Genomic DNA, 24,412 nt, shown 5'->3' on the forward strand with positions numbered 1-24,412 from the left:
CAACATGGCATGATTAAATGAGGAACAAAATCAATTAATATTTACTAATATAACTCTTAGCCAGTGTTGTTAGTTACACAGTTAGTGTACCTGTTGTTACACTACAGGTACGCAAGTGAATTTAAAACTACCTCAGATATGTCTTATTGAAGCATGGTCAATATTTTGAGCAAATAGGTATTCCTACAGGGCAACTGTTCCTTTCTTGCTCTATACCGTGGTTGGATCCAACTTGTGGGTAGGCTATGGAGAGGCTAGGACATGACAGTCTTCTTATCTTGTTCCCACGTGGCTAAATGAAATACACTTTTGCCCTGGGAAAACAACTCTCTATCTGTACTGTTAGTCATTGAAAAGGTGTTCATGCCTATGTGATATGATGTTTAATGTGACAAGAATTGAATTTTTTATAGATAAGCTAATCCTTGAAGTAACAACTACCCACAATTTCACTTCCTGATAATGTTCTGCACGTTGAAGCCTAAATTTCCAACAGTATCATAGAAATGGCTGAGAATTCATGAACTATTAACCAGATCTGATAACTGAGATACTTAATGAATGGGATTTAACTGGCTGTTTACCTGTACTAGCTCAGAAGATAGAACAATTTACGGTCATCAGTGCCCCATTAAACTAGCCAAGCTCATTCAAGGTGTATTACTCAAGGTACAGTAATGAATTAGTGTGCCTATAGTGCTTCTATTATTTGAGCTAGTAAAGAATCATAGAATCACAGAATCATGGAAAGGTTTGGGTTGGAAGGGACCTTTAAAGACGATCTACCCAACCCCCTTGCCATGGGGACTGCCCGAAGCCCCATCCAACATAGCCTTGAATGCTTCCAGAAATAGGGCATCCACAGCTTCTCTGGGCAAAATGTTCAACTGCCTCACCACCCTCACATCAGTGAATATCTTCTGAATATCTAATCTAAATCTATCCTCTTTTAGTTTAAAACCATTACCTATCACTACATCACGTCAGTCCTATCACTACATGCCATTGTAAAAAGTCCCTCTTCATCTTCCTTACTAGACCCCTTTAAATAATGAAAGGTTGCAGTAAGATTTCCCTGGAGTTTTCTGCAGGCTGAACATCCCCAGCTCTCTCAGTTTTTGTAGGAGAGGTGCTCCAGGCCTCTGATCATCTTCATGGCCTTCCTCTGGACTTTCTCCAACAGGTCCATGTCCTTCTTATGCTTAACACAGTGCTCCAGGTGGGGTCTCATGAGGGTGGAGTAGAGAGGGAGAATCACCTCCCTCAACCTTCTGGCCATGCTGCTTTTAATACTGCCCAGGATACAATTGTATTCGTAGGCTGCAAGCACGTATTGCTGGCTCATGTCCAATTTTTCATCCACCAGTACCCCGAAATCCTTCTCTGCAGGGCTGCTCTCAGTCTACTCATCCCTCAGTCTGTTCTGCTTTATGGGATTGCCCTGACCCAGATGCAGGACCCTGTTGAAATTCATGAGGTTCACATGGGTCCACCTCTCAAGCCTGTCATGGTCCTTCTAGATGGCATCCCTTCTATAGTGTCAGCTGCACACTCAGTTTGGTGTCATTCACAGTCTGCTGAGGGTGCACTCTTTTCCACTGTCTCTGTCATTAATGAAGATACTAAACAATGCCGGTCCCGATATGGGACACTGATGGACAGCACTTGCCACTGATCTCCACCTGGATATTGACTGCAACTCTCTGAATGTGGCCATCCAGCCAATTCCTTATCCATAAAGAATTCCTTATCCATGGATAAGAAATGTTTGGAAACCATTCTCATTAGATCAGTATTGAGCTACTGTGAAGTTCACAGTTACTTATATACTAAAACCTTGCTCAAAATCAAATACATAATATGAGATATTATAATAGCTTCAAGAACATATGATATTGAGCTTTACAAGCCCTTGTTTAGCTCAGAGGTTAATAATTCTCATGTTTTATAAGAAAATGACTGAACAGTAGGGATAACCTGGATTCACTTTCAGAGACAAAAAAAGACAAATAATGCAAATAATAAAGGGAAAACAGGTTGGCTTTTGAAATCTAAATGTTTTATGTCTTTAAAATATCACGTGACTCATCCAATTATTCAAATCAAGAACACTTTAAGGGCTGTCTTGTAGCTAAATAGCGCTGACATTAATGAGCTAAAATCTACTCTCAGTTTTACAGTATAAAAACCATATGCATCAGTATTTTGAAGTCAAAGGAGTCCATGCTTATGCTGGCGCAACTGAAACAAAACATTGGTGCAACATTCCTCCTTCCAAGTATCTGGTTTTAATCAAACTATACTCGTGGCCCTCAGCTTTTTTGTTGTTTTGTTTTGTTTTTTTTTTTTTTTCTCTTCTCTCCAGTGGAAGGTAGGCAGGAGTGTTTCATTTAAAATGCTTGGCTTACATCACCAGTGCACAAAAAACTGTATATCTTGTCTTAACTACTCCTAATTGATAAATTGTAATGAAAATATTTTTCTATGAACTATGTTTCTAACTACATACTCCTTCCGAAACAAATGTTTTACAGAAAAAAAAAAGGTTCTGTTTTCTTTTCTTTTCCTTTTTTTTTTCCCCTTCATCCAGTAGAGTTCAGTGAATCCAGGTGATTGGCAACTGTTATGATAAGGTAGATGAGGAGGATGAAAGCTGGGATTGATTGAACAGCTGTGAGAGGCTCTCTTCCAATTGTATTTTGATTACTGATAAGATAACCCTCCCTTTTCTCCCAGTCATTTATCTCATTCAAATTACAATAACACAGAATTGCCATCAACAACAAATGCTGTGTAGTTTCAAGTTTATCTGGCTCATACTGCACAAAAAAAAAAAAAAAAAAAAAAAAGTGCTGATTGCAAAAGTTTTCTTTTTACTTTACTAAAAATGGATAAACTACCTTAGTGGTGAGCACAGTATGTGAGCACCATGTGAACTTATACACTTTATAAACCTGTGTTTTGTTTCATATCAAATAAAAACACTTTCCAATATTCTAAAATTATGTAAAAGTGTAATTTTTTGAGGTTTTGTGGGTTTTTTTTTGTCATTGTTCTTTGTTTTATCATTTGCTGATAGCAAATAAGTGAGTTAAACTAAGATATATAGCAAAACAAAGTTTTCCTTACTAAGGGCTAAATCCTAAGGTCCCAGTGATGTCTGAGGTGTAAGTGAAAGAAAATAACTGAGATATAGAGTAACGAAACCCTGACAAAAATAATATGTATGTGTATATATGTATATACATATATATATATACACACACAAATATGCATATATGTGTATGTGTGTATATATTTGTATGTGCATATATATATATATTATCAGGTCATTGGTTGTGTTACTCAGCATTAGACTTGGGATGGGGACCAGCTCAACTGACTTCAGATTCTAACAAGTACCCAATCAGTTCTTGCCAAAGTTTATAATACCACAGTGAAAGATCAGTCTGTATGCATTGTATTTGTTGTTGAGTTGGGATGGAGAAATGATATACAACAAATCTGGTGCCTTTTTTCAGTTATATCTCTAATTTTGCCAGATATGCTCTGCTGGCTGATGCCTTTCAGGAAGCTATCATAATTTCCTTCCAATTCCTGCTTTTTCCTTAACTGTTTGTCACGGGCAGACTTCGCCATCGACACTCAGAGCAATAAATGTGGAGGCTATAGAAGATAGACTATCCACTTTTTCCTTTCATAGAAGAATTGGCATTTTAGTATTCAGCAAATAATCAGAGAGTAATGACTAATTTATATCTGGGACTATTGAGACAGATATACAAGCAGATATACCAAACAGGCACAGTATACATCTGTGTAAGTAACAAATGCATGTGCAAACATGCGGCCACCTGATACTCAGTAGCTAAAGTAAAAGCCTGGCGAGAGAAGAAGGAAATGTTCTAGCATGACGTTGTGGGAGGCATTGCTCACAATCCAGCAAGATCCCTTTTTGATGGCATAATATGCATTGACTCATCTTTTATCTATAGCTAGGAGATATACAATGAGATCTTATCGTTACAGGCAAAGGAATGAAGGTCGAGAATTTTGTGCAACCAGCAACCCACTCACTTCTTTCACAAGCGTGTTATGACAAGCAGAACTGACTACGTAATCCAGTCACTGCAGAGTCACCAGTAATAGGACAGGGGAAGATCTGAATCCTAGTAAAGAAACCAGTGTTTTTCTAGAAATTGATACGACCCCTTTGATACTTATCAACAAAAATAATTTTGTCTGGCATGTTGTTGTGAAGACTGTAACAGGATCACAAACCAAAGCTCGCAAATTTTATGATTTCTAACACAGACAAACTCCTGCACACTAGAAAGATAGTGTGCCTGATGGTAAAGTAAAAAACTCCTGCACACTAGAAAGATAGTGTGTCTGATAGTAAAGTAAAAAAAAAAAAAAAAGAAAAGAAAAAAAAAGTGGTTTTCTTTTTGACAAGCTCTACTGAAGTAACACAGACATAAAGCAAGGCTTATAATGGAATACCAGCCATGGATAAAGCAAACCTCAGGATCTGCCTAACTGTATTCACCTTAGCTATAGCTGTGGTTTTCTGGCTTATTCTTTAATGAAAATGTGTCATAAAAAATAAACCAAATCTACATTCCTTGTGCATGCATATTTCCATTGATTTCACTTCAGGAATTAGACCTTCTGTGTGTATACATACTATTAAATTGCAATTCCATTAGCAAATTAAATAATCGTGTGTCAAAAGAAAGGAAAGAGTTTGGGATTGGTTTTCTTCTGTAAATTTGCCAGCTTGGTCTGGCAAAGTGAATTTTCTGACACAAGTCAGACCAGATCAACAGAAACATCAGTTAATAGAAGAAAGACCATGTAGAGACTACAGAAAGACATACTGAAAGAAGGTCAAATACCAGAAAGCTTGGACACTGGCTGAGAACAGAGAATAAAAACAAGTCAGGGCAGTGAATTTAAGGTGGCTAAAATGGTCAGTATCAGAATCTGCCCCACAAACTCACACTACAGTTGGTTTCAGTGAAAATCCATTATAATATGATGGTTCTTTTTAACATATGGTGCATTTCAAATGATTAGTTTTGGTCACTTTCAACACTCAAAATAAATGTGGGAAGCAAGCACCAATAACAAAAGCAATGAAGTCCTTATTACCTCCAAAAAAACACGACCCACTGTAAATTTGCCTCATACAGCATTTTATAGATCATATTGCAGAGATCAGCTTTATAGGAAAAATCTCAAAGCAACAAGAAGGATGATAGCTGAAGATGTGTCAAAAGGAAATAAGAAAATGCTCTCTGAACATTTATTGAAGAAATGGTTCTTGGCTGCGACAACTTGTGGAGTGGCGTTAACCTCTTTGTAGTAAAATCAACTGGAGAAAGCATAAAGGAAGTAAAAAAAAAAAAAAAGTCTTTCAATACAGGCAAATATTATATGCCTGCAAAGGTCATGGATATGCCAACCATTAACATGAACAACAAGAAAAATGGAAAAGAATTAGTGTATGCATAATAGACAGTATTAATTTCATTGGCTTATTGAAGGCATTCATCATTTTCCTCGTCATTGCAATGCAATTTTTGTTGTAAATCTTGGTTTATTTTAGTACTGATCAGCCATGTACCTTGCCAGCATGACTGATTGACACTCAACAGAATTGATGGATGTCAGTGCCCTTCTGGGAATGTGCCCTGTCACTGCTGTTTGTGTCATTTTCCCAGCGATAGTCACTGACTGGATACTGAAAAGACACTGGATGGTAAACACTTTGAAACTAATTAATTTGAGGAAGTGGAATACTTAATTTGTATTGATTGTGCAAATGTCATTGCTTTGCTCTTCAACAGCCCTTTCCAGAATGTCATCTAAAGCTATATTCATCACTGGAGAAATGTACTTTAGAATAAACAGTAGAGGAACTACAGAGATTATTAAGGTTTTCACCTCTTAGTTTTGTTGTAACTCTATCCTAATTAAATTAGCAGTGAATGAGAATCATCAGTATCCAAATGTCATTTTTCCCTCAACCTATATCCCTGATCTGATTCCTGATAAGGAGAAAAATGATTTCACATTAGTTAAACTATACTGCTTGGAATATGCCGAGGCCTAATTTTTATCTTAGTTTTTGAAAGAAACACTAGAAATCTATTCATCTCCCACAAAAGTGAATAATGGGTCAGTATAACAGATACTGGATTAAAATCCAAGAGAAAAGCCCTAATCTTAGAGATTAGGATTTATTTTTATTTTTATTTTTTTAGTTTGAAACTGTTACATATTCCAAAGAATCACAGAAAATGTATATAAAAATAATAATATTATTTCTCTATATGGCTACACCTGGTCCTTTTAAGTTACGCTGTGGGGGCTTACGAACAGTGAAGGTGATGTCATTTACTCTTGGACACAATAAACTTTTGATTTCAATGTTATAATCTGTAATTTTTCATGAATATTAGAAAGAAAATAAAACTTCAGTTACCATCTGTAGATGTGAATATTTAGAACTTTGCAATAGCAAAATCATGTTGGGCTTGTTTTAAACTAAGCAGCTATCTGCCTAACTGATATTCTTTCCATTTATATCAGATTCACATTTGTATAATGCTGACTTCAGCAGACACTTGTCTTTATCCACAGCTACAAAGGGCAGAATCATACCTATGTGAGTTCAAACCAAGAGAGACGAAGAAAATTACAAAGCTTTTTGACAGTTATATTATAAGAAAAATGATCAGATACAGATGAGAGCAAAGCATTTCTAGCCAAGAGTGTTCTAAGACAAGTTAAGCAATCAATCATCTGCATCGCTCACTATTCAGTAAGTCGACATTTAACATTTGAATCAGTCATTACAACGTAAAGAGAATTAGTAAAGTCTCTAACAAAATGCAAATAAGTGAACTGGAGGACAATACAGTCAAATTCTAAAATTTGGCAGGAAGCCAGAAGAATTATTTTGACAAGACTGCTTGGGGTGATTTGATTTTTTCTTGTTACATTAAAAAAAAAAAAAAAGAAAAGAAAGAAAAAAAAAAAGAAAGACCTTGTCTTGAGCAGTACGAGTTTTAAAAAGTATTTTGCAATAAAAATGTATAGTTATATTTAGCCAGGAAAAAGAAATAGAATGAGAAACAGAATATAGTGCATGATCTCTTTGCTCTCTTTCTATGTGAGTAAACTCTTGGTTGGTAGGGAGAGTTTTTTCCAAATAACTGAAAAGAATATTGGGGCAACACTGGGCTGAAGAATGAATCTTCTTAGGGTTATCTTTCTCTTCCTTGAATATGTTGAATACTAATTCTCTCCATTACAGAATATCTGTCATTATAGAACATCTGCTTCCAAATCTACCTGGTATAAATTAATGTGACAAATAGGTTTAACATCACTGGAACTACTAAGATGGAGGTGTTGAGATTCTCTGAAATTATAAGTACCACTATTATGTAGGCCTCAAGAATCCTCACCCAACACCTTCCTTGTTCTGACTGAAGTAAAAGATGGGGAAAAAAAGAAGGAAGTTGAGGTAAAAAGCAACAGCAATAGCAAAAAAAAAAAAGTAAACTAATAAAAAAGAGAAAGAAAAGAAAAGGAAAAGGAAAAGGAAAAGGAAAAGGAAAAGGAAAAGGAAAAGGAAAAGGAAAAGGAAAAGGAAAAGGAAAAGGAAAAGGAAAAGGAAAAGGAAAAGGAAAAGGAAAAGGAAAAGGAAAGGGAAAGGGAAAGGGAAAGGGAAAGGGAAAGGGAAAGGGAAAGGGAAAGGGGGAAAAAGGAAAGGGAAAGGGAAAGGGAAACAGAACGGAAACAGAAAAAGAAATTAACAGCAACTTTCACTTGATTTTTATATATATATAGGGGTTGTTATCTTATACTCACTAATCAATTGGATCAGTGGTGGAAAATGTGAGTGATCTTATTAAAAACCAAAAAGTCATAGCAGGTAAGCTGCACTGTTAGGCAGAACCTAAATATTTGGAAGCTGTTTTAAAGAGGAAAAACATGCATCTTTGGCTTGGTAGAGCTAACAAATTTTAGCAGCCTGAAGATGTGGGTATGTGGAGTGTGGTCCAAGCTCTCGGATCCCAACTTGTCCACTCCCCTTTCTCATCTGTCTGCATGGGTGCTGTGTGAGGAGTTATAGTGGCATCTATGGAACTGTTTCTGCTCCTAAAACTGTGCTTGCTTCTGTGTATCACAAGGTCATGGCTTGAACTACATAGGTTTTGTCATCACAGCGAAAGTTTCTTATCAGAAATTTGCTAGCACAGACATGCCTTGAAAGGATAGTGTTGGCTTTGTTCCCAACATGAATTTGGGTGGACAAGAATGAAGAAAGAGTGTTTTTGTGAAAGTTTATACTTCCAAGGTCTGCATTATTTTATGGAAAACTATTTTTAAGCAGTTTCAGGTAAATATGTTTGTCTTTGTTAATATTTGTGTATAGTTGAGAAGACTGTGTGGGTCCTTGCACTGAAAAAAATTCTGTCCTTGGCAAGTGCAATAACTGTGAGGAGTATGAGGACTAGACAATTATTCTTGAGTTTAAACAGAAGCAACATTAACTTCCCTAGTTTTATTCCTGTGATAGATAAGTACACAGTTCCAAGTAAGGGAACTACATGCCGCCAGCGTCAGTAAGCTGGAATGACTGCAGTGCATGTAAGAATGGATTACTTGTGCCTTTTTATGTCATTAGCTAGTCTTTCTTACAGTTTTCTCACAATTTATGGATGTGTAGAGTAGTTTTGTATGCTAGAAGTATGAGATTTTGTGTTTAGATGTGTTTTTTATCAGCTGGTCATCTTCAGCTTCGTGGCTCTAAGTCTCATTTTTTTGAACAAAACTGAACTTAGTCCAACAGTTGACAAGTTATATAGATGGAATTTCACCACCTAAAACCTCATACAGGAGTTTAATTTACTTTGCTGATGATCTTTTTTTGTGTAGAGCTGAATCTCACTAGCAGTTTGGGTGTGGGCACTTGAAATAACAACACTCACAGGCCCAGGTACATAGCACTTTCACTGTGTTTTGCTCAATAAGTATAAATTCCAGAAATAAAATCCATACAAGTCAAAACATGTCTGTAATTTATTTGACTATATTAGCATAGAAAATATTACCTTTATCTTGCAGAAATGTTGGAATCCAACAATATAATCAATTTCAATGGACTAGCTAATAGCTCCAGTTACCATACTTTCCTCTTGGATGAAGAAAGGAGTCGGTTATATGTTGGAGCAAAGGACCACATATTTTCTTTCAACCTGGTTAACATCAAGGAATATCAAAAGGTACCTTTAGTCATGTTTTATATAATATAAACATATACTTTTAATGTTGTACAATTGTTATTATCCAGACTATGTTGGGTACTACATGAATTATGTGGTAAGTGTTTGGATATCAGGAACACTACTATTGCTAAACAGACAAATATTTGCTGATTCTTGAAAGAGAAATTTATAATGAACCTATAAGCTATCATTATTTATTTATCTCCCCCCCCACTATGAAAAATAAATTGCAAGTGAATAATCCAGTTATTTTCCAAACAAGACATACTTCATGTTTGCTGCTAAAAACAACAACAACAACAAAAAAAACATAACTACTATGTCAGTTTACACAAAATGGCCTCATTATTCTGCATTTGATAAAAAGAAGCTGTTCATCAGTCCAAATGCTGATTTCTCTTCTTTAGCCCAGCACTTTTAGGCACCCTACTTCTGCTGCTCATAAACCAAAATAGATTCAGTATAAATAAAAGGGGAATAGATTCATAAAAGCTGGGCATTCTTGAAGGAAATTATAATTTTCCTGTAGAAACTGGAGACAAATTAAAAGTAAACCAATAATTCAGAGATGTTCTGGAGTATTCTTTTGTTGGTGTCTAAATAAAACATTTTATCTTTTAATTTATTTTAGTGAGACAAAATGCTATGAAGGTAAACAATGGCATGGAATTTTGATTTGTTATATTTAAGTATTTTGATGGCACATTTTAAAGTCCAATATATCCCTTTTATGAGAGATATATTGCTCCAATACAGGGGGATTTTTTTTTCTTGGTGTTCCTGACCTTTTGCCCGTTTGACTATTAGCTTCCTAAGATGATAGCAATAAATACCTTGTGTTTTCTGTTCAGAGGGAACATTCATTTGTATTCTCTAAGGAAAAAGGATAAAAAGAAAACTGGGTATTTTCTTTTCTATTCTCTTTAGAGCAGCTATAAAGGAAACTAGCTATTTATTTGAATTCTCTGAGGGATTCATAGTTTAATGTGCAAAACATCTGGAATAATTAAAGTAAAAAAAGGTGTTTCTACTGCAGAAAACAGTTCTGCAGAATGGCAGAATGGCAAGAATTGTATCTTACATACTTAGGCATTCAGATGCCTTTATAATACTAATTGAAATTATAAAAATATACATATTATTATATTAAATAAAGAATTACTTTTGGTAACATGGAACTGAATGGTGGTAACAAACTCAAAGAACAGACTTGCAACTTAGACTTTAGATTTAAGAATAAACAAAAGGCTTAAACAATTTTTTGATCTTATTAAATACAGAAGGGTCACTGAAGAAACTTCGATCAAAATCACAGTGAAGTTGGTTCTGCACCTGAACTCCAACTTCGGCAGTCATTGGTCCTACCACAATAAAAGGAACTAAAGTTTCTGCCTAAATGCTGATAACAATATATGACTCCAAAGAACAGCTCAAAAGTCAAACTTTTCAGTCTATTAAAAATAGTTTGGTTTTGCTGACATTTAAACCAAACCAGAGAAAATACTGTGCTGTGAGAATAAGAAGAACATCTAGCCTTTAATTTTATGGATTAAAATACTGGTTTGATTAATATAGAAATCTTTGCCCAAAACTTGAACTGAACTTGAACTGGTCCTTTTGGGAGATCTGAGAAGTTTGGTTAATGTTTTTCAACCTAGTAAATTTTAATTTTCACGTCTCTGCACATTTTAAACTGAGAATAGAAACAGGAAGTAGCAGGAATCCTTTTGAGAGAGAATGTTCTCATAAAATTTTCAGCCTTATTTTATAGACTTAAGATGTTTGATTTCTGTTTGGATTTTATTACATTTAAAAAAATTCTGAATTTAAAAGTGTGGTTGCAAATTGTATTTTTAAATGACACATATAATGTCTCCTTCATCCTTATCCTTTTTTGTCATCCATATTCTTTTTTGTTTGTTTGTTTTGAATAGTTTGCCTTTTACTTTTCTTTTAACAAACAGTATTGAACACCATGGTTGTAATCCAGACTTATGGCCATTTATATTGCATTATCTGAGGCTCCCAAATGAATAGCCTGGCATTTTATGTGAAGATCATGTTTTATTCTATATGTAATTCCTAAAAGCTTTAAAAAAAAAAAAAAAAAAGCAAAACATGAATAATTGACTGTGAGCGTCTCTGGATTTTCTCTGTATGAGGTGAGATCCATTTTCTGCAAAGCAGACATTACAGTAAACCTAGGTTTATTTGTGTTAGAGTAGCTCTATAGGAACAACATAAACAAATCTACTTCAATGGTGTAATACTTTTCAAATACCACAACATCTTTTTTATTATTTAATTAACTAAGCTTACTAAAAGAGTGAACTGCACTGAAATACACTGAAAAGGCAAATGTCATAATTTATGATTCTGAGAACTATAAGAATTATGAATCTGAGATTTCACATAGATCACGTTTATTGCTAGTATCCGATTTTTTTTGCTTTGTGTTTTGTTTCATTATATAACATCTAAAAGTGGAAGAATGCTCACTTAACGGAGAGTAACCTTTTCTTCATTCGTATTCAAGATTCATTGCTGCAATTCACAATACAGATTATATCACAAGATTGTTTTTACCATGATTCCTATCATCTCTGTTTTACTCCTATCATTTCAATTACTTGTTGTCAAGTTTTATAGAAAAAAAAGGAAATAAGGAAAAGAATGGGTAAAAGAGAAATTGGGTAAAGACATGCTGTAGCATTTGGTCTGCAATTTTCAATTACTGAAGCATGAAATAACACAACGTGATTTTTGTTTTGTGTCTTTAGATTGTTTGGCCTGTATCTCATTCCCGAAGGGATGAGTGCAAGTGGGCTGGAAAAGATATTCTGGTAAGTACAAATTTTTTTAGCATTTTTTTTTTCTTTTATAAAATATTTTAAATATTTTATTAGGTCTTATTGTATTAATTCTTAAAGTATTTTTCCTCCTCTGTAAAGGCCACACGCATGATTATAACTTCAAATTTAAGCTATTTCAACCTTCTAAATTCTTCATAATGAAATTTTACCTTTATGACCAAGAGGTTAAGTTTTTTTAATGAAAATTATGCAAATGAAATTGAATTTATTTACAAAAAAAAACAGAACAAAGCCAAAACAAACAACAACAACAACAAATACAACTCTTCTCAAGAAAGAAAAGGGAAGAGATACATCAAAATAAGAAATATTAACCCTTGCATAATTGTCTCCTGATCTCAGGTCATTTAAATTTTGTCTCCATTTTTCACTCTTCCAAATTCCAAGCAGACATTTCTCTTTGTGACATCTCACTGAAGTCAGTGGGTTTCTCTAAACTCTTCTCTGCATGAAGTTTATAGGAAAACATGATCAAAGTGATTTTAACATTCTGCATCATTTTTGGTACCTCAGGATAGACACTGTTACAGTAGACACGATTTTCTGTACATTTTCCCTCATTCCTCTGTACACCATATTCCCTGTGTTTATGAGGTAGGAGAGACATAGCCCATATCCCCCAAATAATACTCATCCTGCACTGATAATAACTGTCTTCTTTATAACAGCATGGGAATGTGAGGGCAGGGCTGAAGAGAAAAAGGAAGAAAATAATCCAAACAAATACTTGCAAAACATAGCCAAATGAGAAATCATTGTGGCTGCCAAGGTATAACTGAGTAGAATTTGGCCTCCTGTATATATGCTATTGGCCTGATTTTCAGAGATGATTCGTAAAATATTCATAATGCCAGCCATATGCCTCTAGAGAGCTCCATTTGAATAATTTCCTAGGTCATAATAAAAATAGTATCATTGGTCTTTACCTAGGACATAGAGGACAGTTGTCTTCATAAAAAGCCATTTGGGAACAGCAGAGGTGGATTAGGTAAAAGCTAAAAATCATAGGCTAAGGTATATATGTGAAAGGGCAGCTACAGTGTCAAAGAGCAGCTACAGTATCAGATACTTGGATTATCTCATTAAATAGAAATAATATGTTTAAATTAATCCTATTTCATATTAACAAATAATTTTCAGGAGTGTATTACAAGGTGAGGACTATACTATCTAATTTTCAAGGTTAAAAAAAAAATGAGGTTAATGTTAAATGTCTGAGCAAATTACTAAAAATACTAAAGTATTGTGATATTACAGTAAGTAATTTTTTATAGCTGGTGTTGAAACCTAGAAAAATAATGAGATTCAGCACTGAAAATGAAAGCCTACTTTCTGAATTTTTAATACTTTTTTTAGAGGTTCACAACAGTACAGTATGAGTAGGTTCTATCGTTTGCACTAGGCTGGTTCCAATCACACAAGAGGCACTTTATTATAAATGGAGTGAGCTTGGAAGTTCAGGGTCCCCCCAGTCCTCTGACTCCTGCAAGCTGTAATTAATTTATTTGCCTTTAATCTTTTGTTTTCTATCATATTTCTTCCTATATTTGCTTCCTATGATATTAAGACAGCAACACCGTAAGTAAGACACCATAAGATCACAAGTAAAAGGTGAAGCTAATACCACGCTACAATGCTTTGTATGATCTGGCACATTAGGTGCCTGCTATGAGTGTATTCATTAGAAGCAGCACAACTATGACTTGGTGGAAAAGAACAAGGCAGAAGGGGAGCACAGCACTCGGGACTCAATGCAGCCCAAACTGAACACTTTAGTAGTACAGAAAAATATTGCTAGAAACAGATAATTAGTTTTGGAAAACATTTTTCCAATACTTTTTTTTTTTTTCATATTTCTCTACAAGTTTAATTTGAAAAAAAAAAAAAGCAGAGTTTATATTTAATGTGGGTCTGGTTTTGGTAAGAAGCTAGAAAGATGAAACATATACCTTGGTGTGCTCATGTCACTGTCCTGAAATAATTACTGCTGCCTGTTACTGCTGTAAAACAGTGCATTACAAAGTATTCAATGTAACTTCTTTAACTGTTATTACAGACCATTTAAGAAATGTATTGTTCCTTCCTTATTTGTTCCTTAAAGTCATTGTCAGTACCTTGGGAGTGTGAAATATATAGGACATAAAAATAACTCAACTGGTTCTCATTACTGAGAACAAGAGAAATAGAGGACAAGTAACATGCAGTATGAAACATGCTTTATTTAATATTGCTTTCAGCAATGTAACACTGCTAAGATATTAGATACTCTTCACTTCTGATGGTTCAGAACTTTCTAAATGATTGTCTATACTTCTACATTGAGGTCTTAAAAAATTCTTTTTCAATTATTGATCTCTAGGGGAAGTGAGTGCTGAAAATGCAAGTCCCCACTAATAGGCCAGGTGCGCTGCAGCAGCTGCAGTGCAAGTACAACCCTTGTCTCTGCCCTGCTCCTAACCTCAGCTATGACCTCAGAGATTTCCTCTCATAATTATAAGAGGTAATTTACCATCATTTTTACTCCTTCAGAGGGTTTCCTTGTACTGACACTGTCAGTCATGCCAATCCGAGAGCAGTAGGCTTGCAGTTCAGGACAGCTGGTGTGGGATTCAAGGAGCGCGGCCTACTTGGACTGCTTTTGCTCTCCTGGTTCTCTCTTTGTTCCTTAAGCAGTCATTCTCATTTCTGTTTCTTGAAGGGCTTGCTGTATGTTAATTAGTTAAGCTTTGCTCACTGTACAGATAGATAAACCTTTTTTAAATATGCTTCAGATCTCTTTTCCTATGGGTAAGCTGGGGATAAAGGAGGCTGAAAGACCTCATATGCAATAAAGCAGGACTTCTCTGACAGCAGTTAACCGTTAGACTCTCCACAAAATATAATAATAATAATAATAATAATAATAGTCACTGTCCCATGTAAGTCCATAGTATTACAATGTACTTCCGTTATGGAATATGAAAATCATCACAGTAATATAGTAAAAATTAAAGGTATATAACTAACAAATATGATATTTGCTTATGTAATTCTACTAAATGAGCAGTTCTGTGAGGCTTTCTTGCTATTCTGGACCTCAGTCTCTCACTTGATTTATTCTAGTTGCTCTAAGCCCTGTGAACATTTCTCATGATTCCTGACCAGACCTTAGTAATGATCAAAGAAGACAAGGTCTCTACAGAATAGTTCTCAGCTTTTATACTCAACTTTGCTGTGCAGACATGTTCATAGTCATACCCCTCAGTTGTGAGCCTCAATATTTTGATTTTAAGATCTCACAGGCACCTGGATCCCAGCAGGAACACATGGCAACCTCTGCATTACATTACATATGGGTTAAATAACAGGTAACTCCTTAAAAAAAAAAAAAAAAAAAAAAAAAAAAAGCAGCTACAATTCTACTTCGACATTCCTGGGATGTCATAAACCAGCAAACCAAAACTTGAGTGATTTACAAATGTTACCAGAAACACTAGCTGCTTTTGCAGGAAGGGATAGATAATTAGTTTGTTGACTGGAAAGCTCTTCTAGTCCTTAAACTATTAATTTACTGTAGTTTAAAAAGTTTTGACTACTGTCTAGTCAATACACTTCTGACTAGGTTTGGCTAAAGCACCATAACAGTACCATAACATGGTACACAAATAATCAGAGAAATCCCAGTTAAAGAGTATGATAGATTTCTACAACTTGAAAGCTACAAAGATGTGCTTCTGAAGGGTACCTTAGGATTTTATTTTCAAGTGTGATTTGACTATCTAATTTATTTAGCCACTCTTAAATATCCCAGCACAAACTAAATTGTTAAAATGGTCCCTTTTGGCCTTGAGTTGTTTAAATCTTTAAATTTCAATGAGTAGTTTTACAGAGTCACATAGAACAAGATAAACAATGACAGGTACTTATAAAAGACTTGCATATAATATGAAATCATGTTTTCCTTGGATTTTTCTAGTGAGAATTAAATGGTGGTATACAACCAGATACAAAGAGTATGAAGATTTTTTACTTGGTACCAGCAAGTTTCTCCATACACTCCCTCACATAAACAAACAGGTCCGCACAGAGTTAGACTTTCATGTCATCGCACTTAATAGCTAAACAGTATCAGCACAATTCTCTGTATCAACACATCATCTGACATCTAAGTCAGCTGTTTAAGTTTCATTAGATTTTAGCTAGTTAACATTTACCTGAATTCAACTGTGATTGACATTTTAAACTTGATAGATCACTAGGTGGTGATTTGGAATCACTTCAGATCAGAAACCTATTCCCAGTGTGGAAGAATTGTTAGACTCTTCATAGTACACACAATATAGCTATATATTCTGTTTCTTTGCATTTAAGTGTGGCTTAATCATTGAGTTTATGATTCATGTGGGTAGGATCACATGGCTGTAATTTAGTTCACTATCTCATTTGTTAAGATAATACTCAAGCCAAAATGTTCATGTATCATCTAAATTTTTGCTTTCTTTAAAGTTTTCCAGATCCTCCGTAAATCATAAGAAGATTAACATTTCCAAAGCAATGTGTGCAATGATTTGATTGAAAAAGGAAAAAATAAAAAAAAAAGGTGGTGTGTAACTTAGCAAGTGTCCCTCAGCCATATCTGGTGATACTTTGGAAAAACAAAGTTGGCAACAAAGGGAGCACAATTCCCTTTAACTCATTTTATTACTGTTGTTGCCTGTTGCCTTAGGGAAAATAGAAGAACACAGAGGCAGAAAGCAAAAGTAATTCTTTTCATCTGTTATTGTAAACAAAGATCTGAAGACGGATTCCAAAAATTAAATATACAATGCTGGCTGGATCTAGAAAGCCTGCTTCTAAATTCATCTGATAGTCACAGTTTATCAGGTCAAATTACCTCTGGCCTTTTGTGTGTACCAAAGAGAAGTTCGTCCCTTTCTTTCAGTGTTCTTCCTTTAGAGGACATTTACAGACAGATATCTAGCTTTTCTATCACCAACTTTTATCACCGTAACCTTTTTCTTTCTGGCTCCCTGTCTCCGGCATAACACTGAAATCCTTTGATAGAGCATACAGACCCAGGACCATCCAGCCTGGGGAAAGGGGAAAGGGGAAAGCTGCACGTCCCGTGGGAGTAGGAAGGGATAAGGTAAGCAATAGATCCAAAGCAATGGACCTCCAATGAGGTTAAGAACAGAATTTACTCTTCGTGTTAACTTCCACAAGGAGAAATGTGACTTCTGAGCTCTTTGGCGACAAACAGTGCCACTGCATATCCTCTCTGATTCTATCACTTGTCCCAGTCAGTAATCCTGGAAGAAATTATTACTTTGGGGTCTTCTCACTCCTTATCCTTGTCCATAATCTTTAATGTGGGCATGATTTCCTACTAAAGCATTTTTTACCATTTGGGAGAAGAGGGAGTGAGGCATTTTGTTAGTTTTGTGCTGCTGCATAGAACTGCTTTGCATAGACAAAACATAGAAAGACAGAAAGGGAAAAAAGTACAACAAACCTACAGTTCCTTCACTTAGAAGAAGTGAACCGAGTGTGGTAAAAAAGAAGTATAATACACTGGACTCTTTTAAAGTTCTGTGGAGATTTCTAACATTATTTCCCCCCCACACACATACCCCTTCCCAGGAAATTCTGGCTGTGCCAGATCTAGTTTTTGGACACTTGCTGGCATAAAGCCTCATTTATGGCAGAGTCCATTCAAAAGTTGAGCCTACAGCTTGTGTTCATTTAGACATTTGCATATGTTCTTTATATGAACTTACCAAGACAAATCAGTTACTGTAAGGTAACAAGTTGTATACTTACACGGAGGAAGGATTAAGTTAGTAATTGTTCAGATGTTCATAGTTTACCCATTTATGTATCACGGGAAGTCATTTACGTCTTTGAATGTGGGGAACAAATTGACATAGATCAAAGAGAAAACTAATTTTCCAATTTCTGGCTTATTTTTTTGTTTATAGGTGTGACTATAGAAATTTGCCTCTGAAGGAAACTTTATATTCATCAGATTTAATGCAGTCTTGCAGAAATAGCATTTTGTCTTTGAAGTATGAAGTTACAGGGGCAGAGAACAGGAAGTAAACGAGAAATGGAGGAAAATTTGTTCCCCAAATTATGGGTTTTAGTTTCCTATCAATATGTGTTCCTCATGAACCCAAGTTTGGCCTTCACAAAGTCTGAGAATTACTTTTAATTGCAGCTGGGTTACCAGCCATTGTTATTTTAAAATGACTTTGGGTAATTTCTTGTTATGATTTATTGCATCTCAAGATGGACAGAGTAAATTTGTCCTTTATACATTTCTTTTCAGAGAAACACATAACTGGATAACTAGTAAAAATTATGGAGATGTTTAGTCCCTGTTTTCTTTCAGAGCTTCAGGCTGAAGCTCACATAATTAGAGAAAGGTGTTTCTCTTGGTATCATTAACATTTTTTTCCCTGAGTTTACTAGAAGTTCTTTCTATTTTAGTGAACAGACCAATTTTTAGGTTGTTGTAGCTTTAATAAAAGCAAGTACAGTTTAAAATTTAAGTATAGCTCTGCTCTCAAAGATCACATATCACAGTTCCTTTATACTCAAGATGTGATCACTATTTCCCTGTTAAATTAGTCCATAACTAATTTTATTTCTGCAGTTTCTCGCATACACCAACCAGTAGTTCCACTAAATTCCTCCCTGCTGCTCACAAGTTTAATATCGTCTGTTTCTTTTGGAATAAGTAAAAGAACTAAATACTAGTTATAGGGAAAGTTCCTAAAATAACCAAAGAAATGATACATAATTATTTCCTATGTCAAAGCTAATGCTTTGTTCAGTTTCCACATCTTCATGTCAACTAATCTTCTTTAAAAAAGCCTTTTTACTGTAGAGAAAGTTTTGTATTCTGAAGATGGTGGAACAAGAAAATTAAGAACCCTAAATAAAGAAAGAACCTGTACATTTCTTTTCTTTTTCTTTTTTCTTTTTTTTTTTCTTTTCCTCTCTGTTCAAAATGATCTGTGTTGGAACAAATTATCTGTTGATTTCCATTTGGATAATCCCTTGCTGATTAACATGTTTCAAAACTTTAGATTATTTTCAGTGTCATGAATCTCACAAAAAATAAATAAACAAACAAACAAACAAATAAATAAATAAATCCATTTGGTACCAATTTTTTACTGACTGGGAATTTTAGGCTTCTGTCCCAGTTCAATATCTCTCTATGGTTTCAGAATAACTTAATTTCCACACCCAAATGTAAAGATTCCCACAATAAGAAACATGTAACTTCATAGTCTAGCTTACAGAGTGTTTTTATTTACAGGCCCACATATTGCTAAGCAACTCTCCCTTATGAATGCCACAGTCTTTTGCTTCCGTTCAACAGTTCACACATATACATTCACTTTCAACACAGAGGCTTTGAGTATATTTATTTTAGGTGGCTGTGAGTGGAAGTCATTACAGGATATGTCTAATGCTGAATAAAGACAAGATGACTGATATGGAGTCTAAGTGCTTTATGTGCATGTAGCAGGCTTGGCAACCTGTTCGTCTGAAATACTCCACCCAATTAGCAGGTGTTGATTCTATTCGGAAAAGCAGGATGTAATCTGATTTCTCCAGGAGACAGGTGATTACCCCACCCAGATAGAAGAGATAGCTGGGAGAGACTCTTTCGATCTAGACTGTGGTCGCAACTTAAATTGCTGCTGGGCTTGGTGAGACTGCCTGAGTTGAAACCAAGCAGTATAGTTCATTGCTTTTCTAATAAAGCCATGGCCAGAATGTGGGCCAGCTTTAGTCTACAGAGCAAAAACAGTTTTGTTTTAAAATTATGATAAGAAAAGGACCGTCTTCCATTTGACCTCAAGGCTTCCCAATGTTTTGAGTTATTCCTGAAATACTCTTCTGTTACTTAAATAACTTAATTCTGTTCTGTAGGAAGTAAATACTCCTGAAAAACATAACAATTCAAAATAAAATAAGTTTCTTGCTAAAGCTCCTGGAAGGGTTCAGTGTACAACAACCATGTTATTTTTGCAAAATCCTGAAAACAGTTTTGCTGGACTGCTTCCACAAAAGACTTTGGTTTGTCTTGTTAACTACACATTAACCAGATGTACAAAAATATGAGATGGTCATTAAAACAGGTATATTGTACTGCAGCTTGTTCTTGGCATATGTCTAGCTGTTCACAGGTCTAGAACAATTATTATCTGCATCTGCTAAATGAAGATTTATGGACTGGAAACATGTCTTCTGATTTAGACATAGTGAATACAGAACAATTTGGAGAAACTTTACTTCTTAAGGCCTTAAGCAATTGCTAGGCCATATGATTAGTGATAATAATTTTTTGAAGACCTATTTAACTGATGTGTTTGGTCCACAGTATCAGTAGTGAACAACTACCCTTACAGGTAGACAGACAGAAAGGCAGGCAGGCAGCGTCATTTTTTGTTTCACCCTCACTGACGAAAAGCAGGAAGCCAAAGAGCTTTCCATCTGCTGTGCAAGTGTGCTGACAATTAGACTCTTTTCTAATATGGCATGCAGGTTTGTGGCTTGAAGGAATCAGGATATATCTGCTTTATTTTTAGTGGCTTTTTTATCACATACTTTGTTAGTTAGCTTCTTATTTTTTGTCTTGATGCTTTAATGGTTTAAATTCATGCAGACATCCTGCAACTTGAGTAAATTATACATTTTAAATATTCTCATGAACTCTTGTCATATCAAAAAATCAGACAGATAACAGGCATAACTTAATTGGGAAGATGACTGGAAGTAAGCTGCACTAGGCAAGCAAGAAAGAATGTCTTATCAATCCTCATCAGCACCCTCAGTCTGAAATTTCTCAGGGCATGGCTTGACAGCAAAGGAAAGTCTAGATATGGAATTAATCAAGCATTCATCTTTAATTTTGGCAGTGGTGACCATGTCTAAGAGTAGTGTCATTCCTGACATCTCGGGAGGGGTCAAATCCTCTAGATCACAATACAGTGCAAGGGCCACTGGATCTCAGGATCTGGCAGCTTTTTCAGAGCTCTAACGTACTGAAGATCTTCAAAGTACAATTAGAATTCAGTTCAGAAAATAACATAGATTTATAAAAGAGACTAGGTATTTTATTTACCAAGGGATATCCAAGGTTTCTATTGGATATATATATATTTTAACAGATTTTAACTGATGGGGAATCCCTAAGAACTAAGTTTATAGAAATCCCCTCTGTAACACAGACCCCAGTATTTCAACTGCTCAACTAACTTCACTGCAGACAGATTTTCGGAGGGTAGGACCATAAAACATTGAACCTGCTGATTGCAAGGTACAGTAATGAGAAAAGAGGGATGGAAATGAAGTTATTGATCCAAACTCCGAGAGATACACAGCAGTAAATCACAGTCTGCAAATATTTTCATGCCAGCTGCGTGCATTGCTGGCCTCCCCCACTCTAAAATCTTACACGTGCTTATTCAGGTTCATTTGAAATGTTATCTCATGGAGTACAGGTGCCACGCATGATTTTCCCACCCATCAAACCCTGTGCAAAGCTTCTAGTACTGGGAGATATTCCCATTACTGCCAATGCAGCAGTGGTTTTGCAGCAGTGTTACCAATTAGCCTACTCCAATAAAATAAAGTTTTAAAAGGATCATTGCATTTTAACAGGACTGGAATGATTTGCTCTGTTCCCTGCCTACTCTGGGCCTCTTTAAGCAGACTTTACTCTTTGACCAATGTTTTTAAGTGCTACTGTAATACAAATAGGGAAACAGTACAAATTCTTAAATAATCTCACTGCAATTTACCAAATAATAATAATTTAAAAAAAAATTGCATGCAAGCAGCAATGAAATGCATAGCTGTAAAAGCATATGCATTGCAGAGCTCACACTGAGGAGGGCTTCCTTGCACATGCTTGCTGATGTGCTAAAGTGTTTGCAGGATCTAGCTGAGAACTGTTCATCTGTGTACAAGGGATTAAATATATATTTATTGCACCAACACTCCAGAAGTATTTTCCCTGAAACAGTGCTATTGCATACAGAAAAAGATACCTAGCTAATACAGACTGAACTGATTGCAGCTGGCAGTAGACCACCGGCAAAAGAAAGAATTGAAAAAGCTCCCTGATAACTTGGGAACATCTTTCAACAGTGTGATAAATATGAATGACAGCAGTAGTATCAGGGATTACTTACTCTCCATGGATTCCTGACCTCGCCTCTTGAGAATTCAACTAATTAGACAGAAGGAAAAAAAAAAAAGTAAACATATTAATTAAACTCATGCATGGGACTTAATATGGAAACTGTTCATTTGATTTGAAAGACAAAACATGTATTTGTTTTGTTTGTCCAGCTGTTAGACGATAGCTTTAAATCCCCTTGTCTATCCAGTTTAGACAAAACCTTCTGATATTTTAATCACGTAGCCATGTGGGAAGGTTAAAATAAAGGAAGAATGTATGACAGGGTCTGATCATTATCTGGATTAAATCAGCAGAAAACTGTTGAAGCTAATGATACTGTAATGGATTATTTGGCCTTTTACTCAGTGCCCTGCATAATCTGTCCGCTTATATTTGCTGTAATATCTGTGAAGCAGTATAGACATCAATGCTGGTTTTTTTATTTGTTTGATTGTTTGTTTTTTAATAGAAACATCTTCTTTAAAATAAGGAAAAAAAAGCCTGGATATTAATTAGTCAGTGGGACTTACTCCTTAAACATCCCCTTAAAAAAAGATATAATTGAAAAGTCTTTGCTGCATCAGTAATCCAGACTGAAGGATGTAAATTCCAGGCTTCTTGGGGAGACATAATTACTGGAAACTCATAAAAACCACCTAAATTCAGTTTTAATTTTCATATGCAGAGCAGATGTTTTGACAGATGGATGGACTTTATTTTTGTAAGTGTCCGGGAAAAGTCTGCATAACACAGTCTAATCAGTGTTACATATCTGTAGTGTTTGTTTTTCAATCTTTCTGCTTTTGGCTCCTATGCTTTTTGTTGCAGACATTTTCTTTGTAATTTATTTTTTCAGGATAATCTCTTTCTCCGTAATCTTTTCTATCAATTTGATGCATAAATATTGGAAATCTCAAAAATTAAATGTATATGTTTGGTTAGTGTCAGACATAGTGATATTCATATCGTGGGTGTCCTGCTGGAAAGCTTAATTAATACTTTATCTTCTCTTCAAGACAGGCCCTCTGCCCTTATTTGTAATATATAATATTAGGATTTGGAATTTAGACTTAAGGTCTCTGTCCAGACACACTGGAACTCTTTGACCTTAATTCACACTCTGACTTTAAGTGACAGTCTAAGAATTTCTCAACTTGTACTACAAATAAGAATATAGTGCAGGAGGTCTTGCAGCAAGGTTGGTTCCTTCGCTGCAATACCTTAGTATGATGGAATGATTTTAGCTACATTAATTTCAATAAACTATCAGTATAGCACATAGTATAACCAAGAAGGAGCACTAACCATTGCTTTGGGCATGCCTTAGAGGACAGTGGTAGTCATGTCATCACAGTAGCAGCTCCAGAATTTACATGGTGAAAAAATAATAATAATAATAAAAAAAAATCATAGCTTTCTGAAGAAGTTCCCTCTGTCAGGACAGAGAGACAGAGACCTCATAAACTACGCTAAGAGTCTCCAGGCATGATGCTGGGGCTTAGCTGCTTAGATTTTGAGGTAGAGATGCTTCAGCACAAGGCCAAAGGCAGAACCTACAGCTCTCAGGAAACCTTATGCTATTTATTGAAATATAAATGAAGATTAATCCTCTCCTGCACTAGGCAAGACAAATGAGTGGGGGTTTTCAGGACTGCAGTAACTCCCACATGATGTACCTAATTTTCTCTTTGAATGTCTACCTCAATCATTCTGTACCATATGCAATCACTTATGCTTTCTGCTATATGTATGTATATATAAACTCAAGCTTTAGGGCATAAACCTGTGTTTAGCTTTATACAGACAAGAAGAAAATTCCTAATATGAAACTATCCATTATAAGAAACAGGATTATTAGGTGGAAGAATTCTAGTGATTCACTATGGTGATTCCAGTACTCCTCTTTTTAAAATGTATTTTCATTACCTATCCAAGTTATATTTTCCTGCCTACAAAGAACTCTGCAAACTTTGCGTTAATTTTCATATATTCATTTACATTATTAGGCTAGAAGTGTTTTAAACTCCCACTCCACTCAGCTTTCAAATATT

At 35.3% G+C, this 24,412-nt stretch overlaps 1 protein-coding gene across 3 annotated transcripts in view; it reads left to right on the plus strand.

Annotated features, from left to right (window-relative positions):
* Window positions 1-24,412, plus strand: part of SEMA3A (semaphorin 3A) — a 169,391-nt gene that overhangs the window by 41,214 nt on the left and 103,765 nt on the right. For all 3 annotated transcript variants that reach the window (XM_083827107.1, XM_083827105.1, XM_083827106.1), the window contains 2 exons: window positions 9,145-9,302; window positions 12,086-12,148. In XM_083827107.1, the coding sequence (XP_083683233.1) occupies window positions 9,145-9,302; window positions 12,086-12,148 (221 nt within the window). The remainder of the gene's footprint in view (window positions 1-9,144; window positions 9,303-12,085; window positions 12,149-24,412) is intronic.

Source organism: Anser anser (genome assembly GCF_964211835.1).
Source record: "Anser anser genome assembly, chromosome: 1".
Lineage (NCBI taxonomy): Eukaryota > Metazoa > Chordata > Aves > Anseriformes > Anatidae > Anser > Anser anser.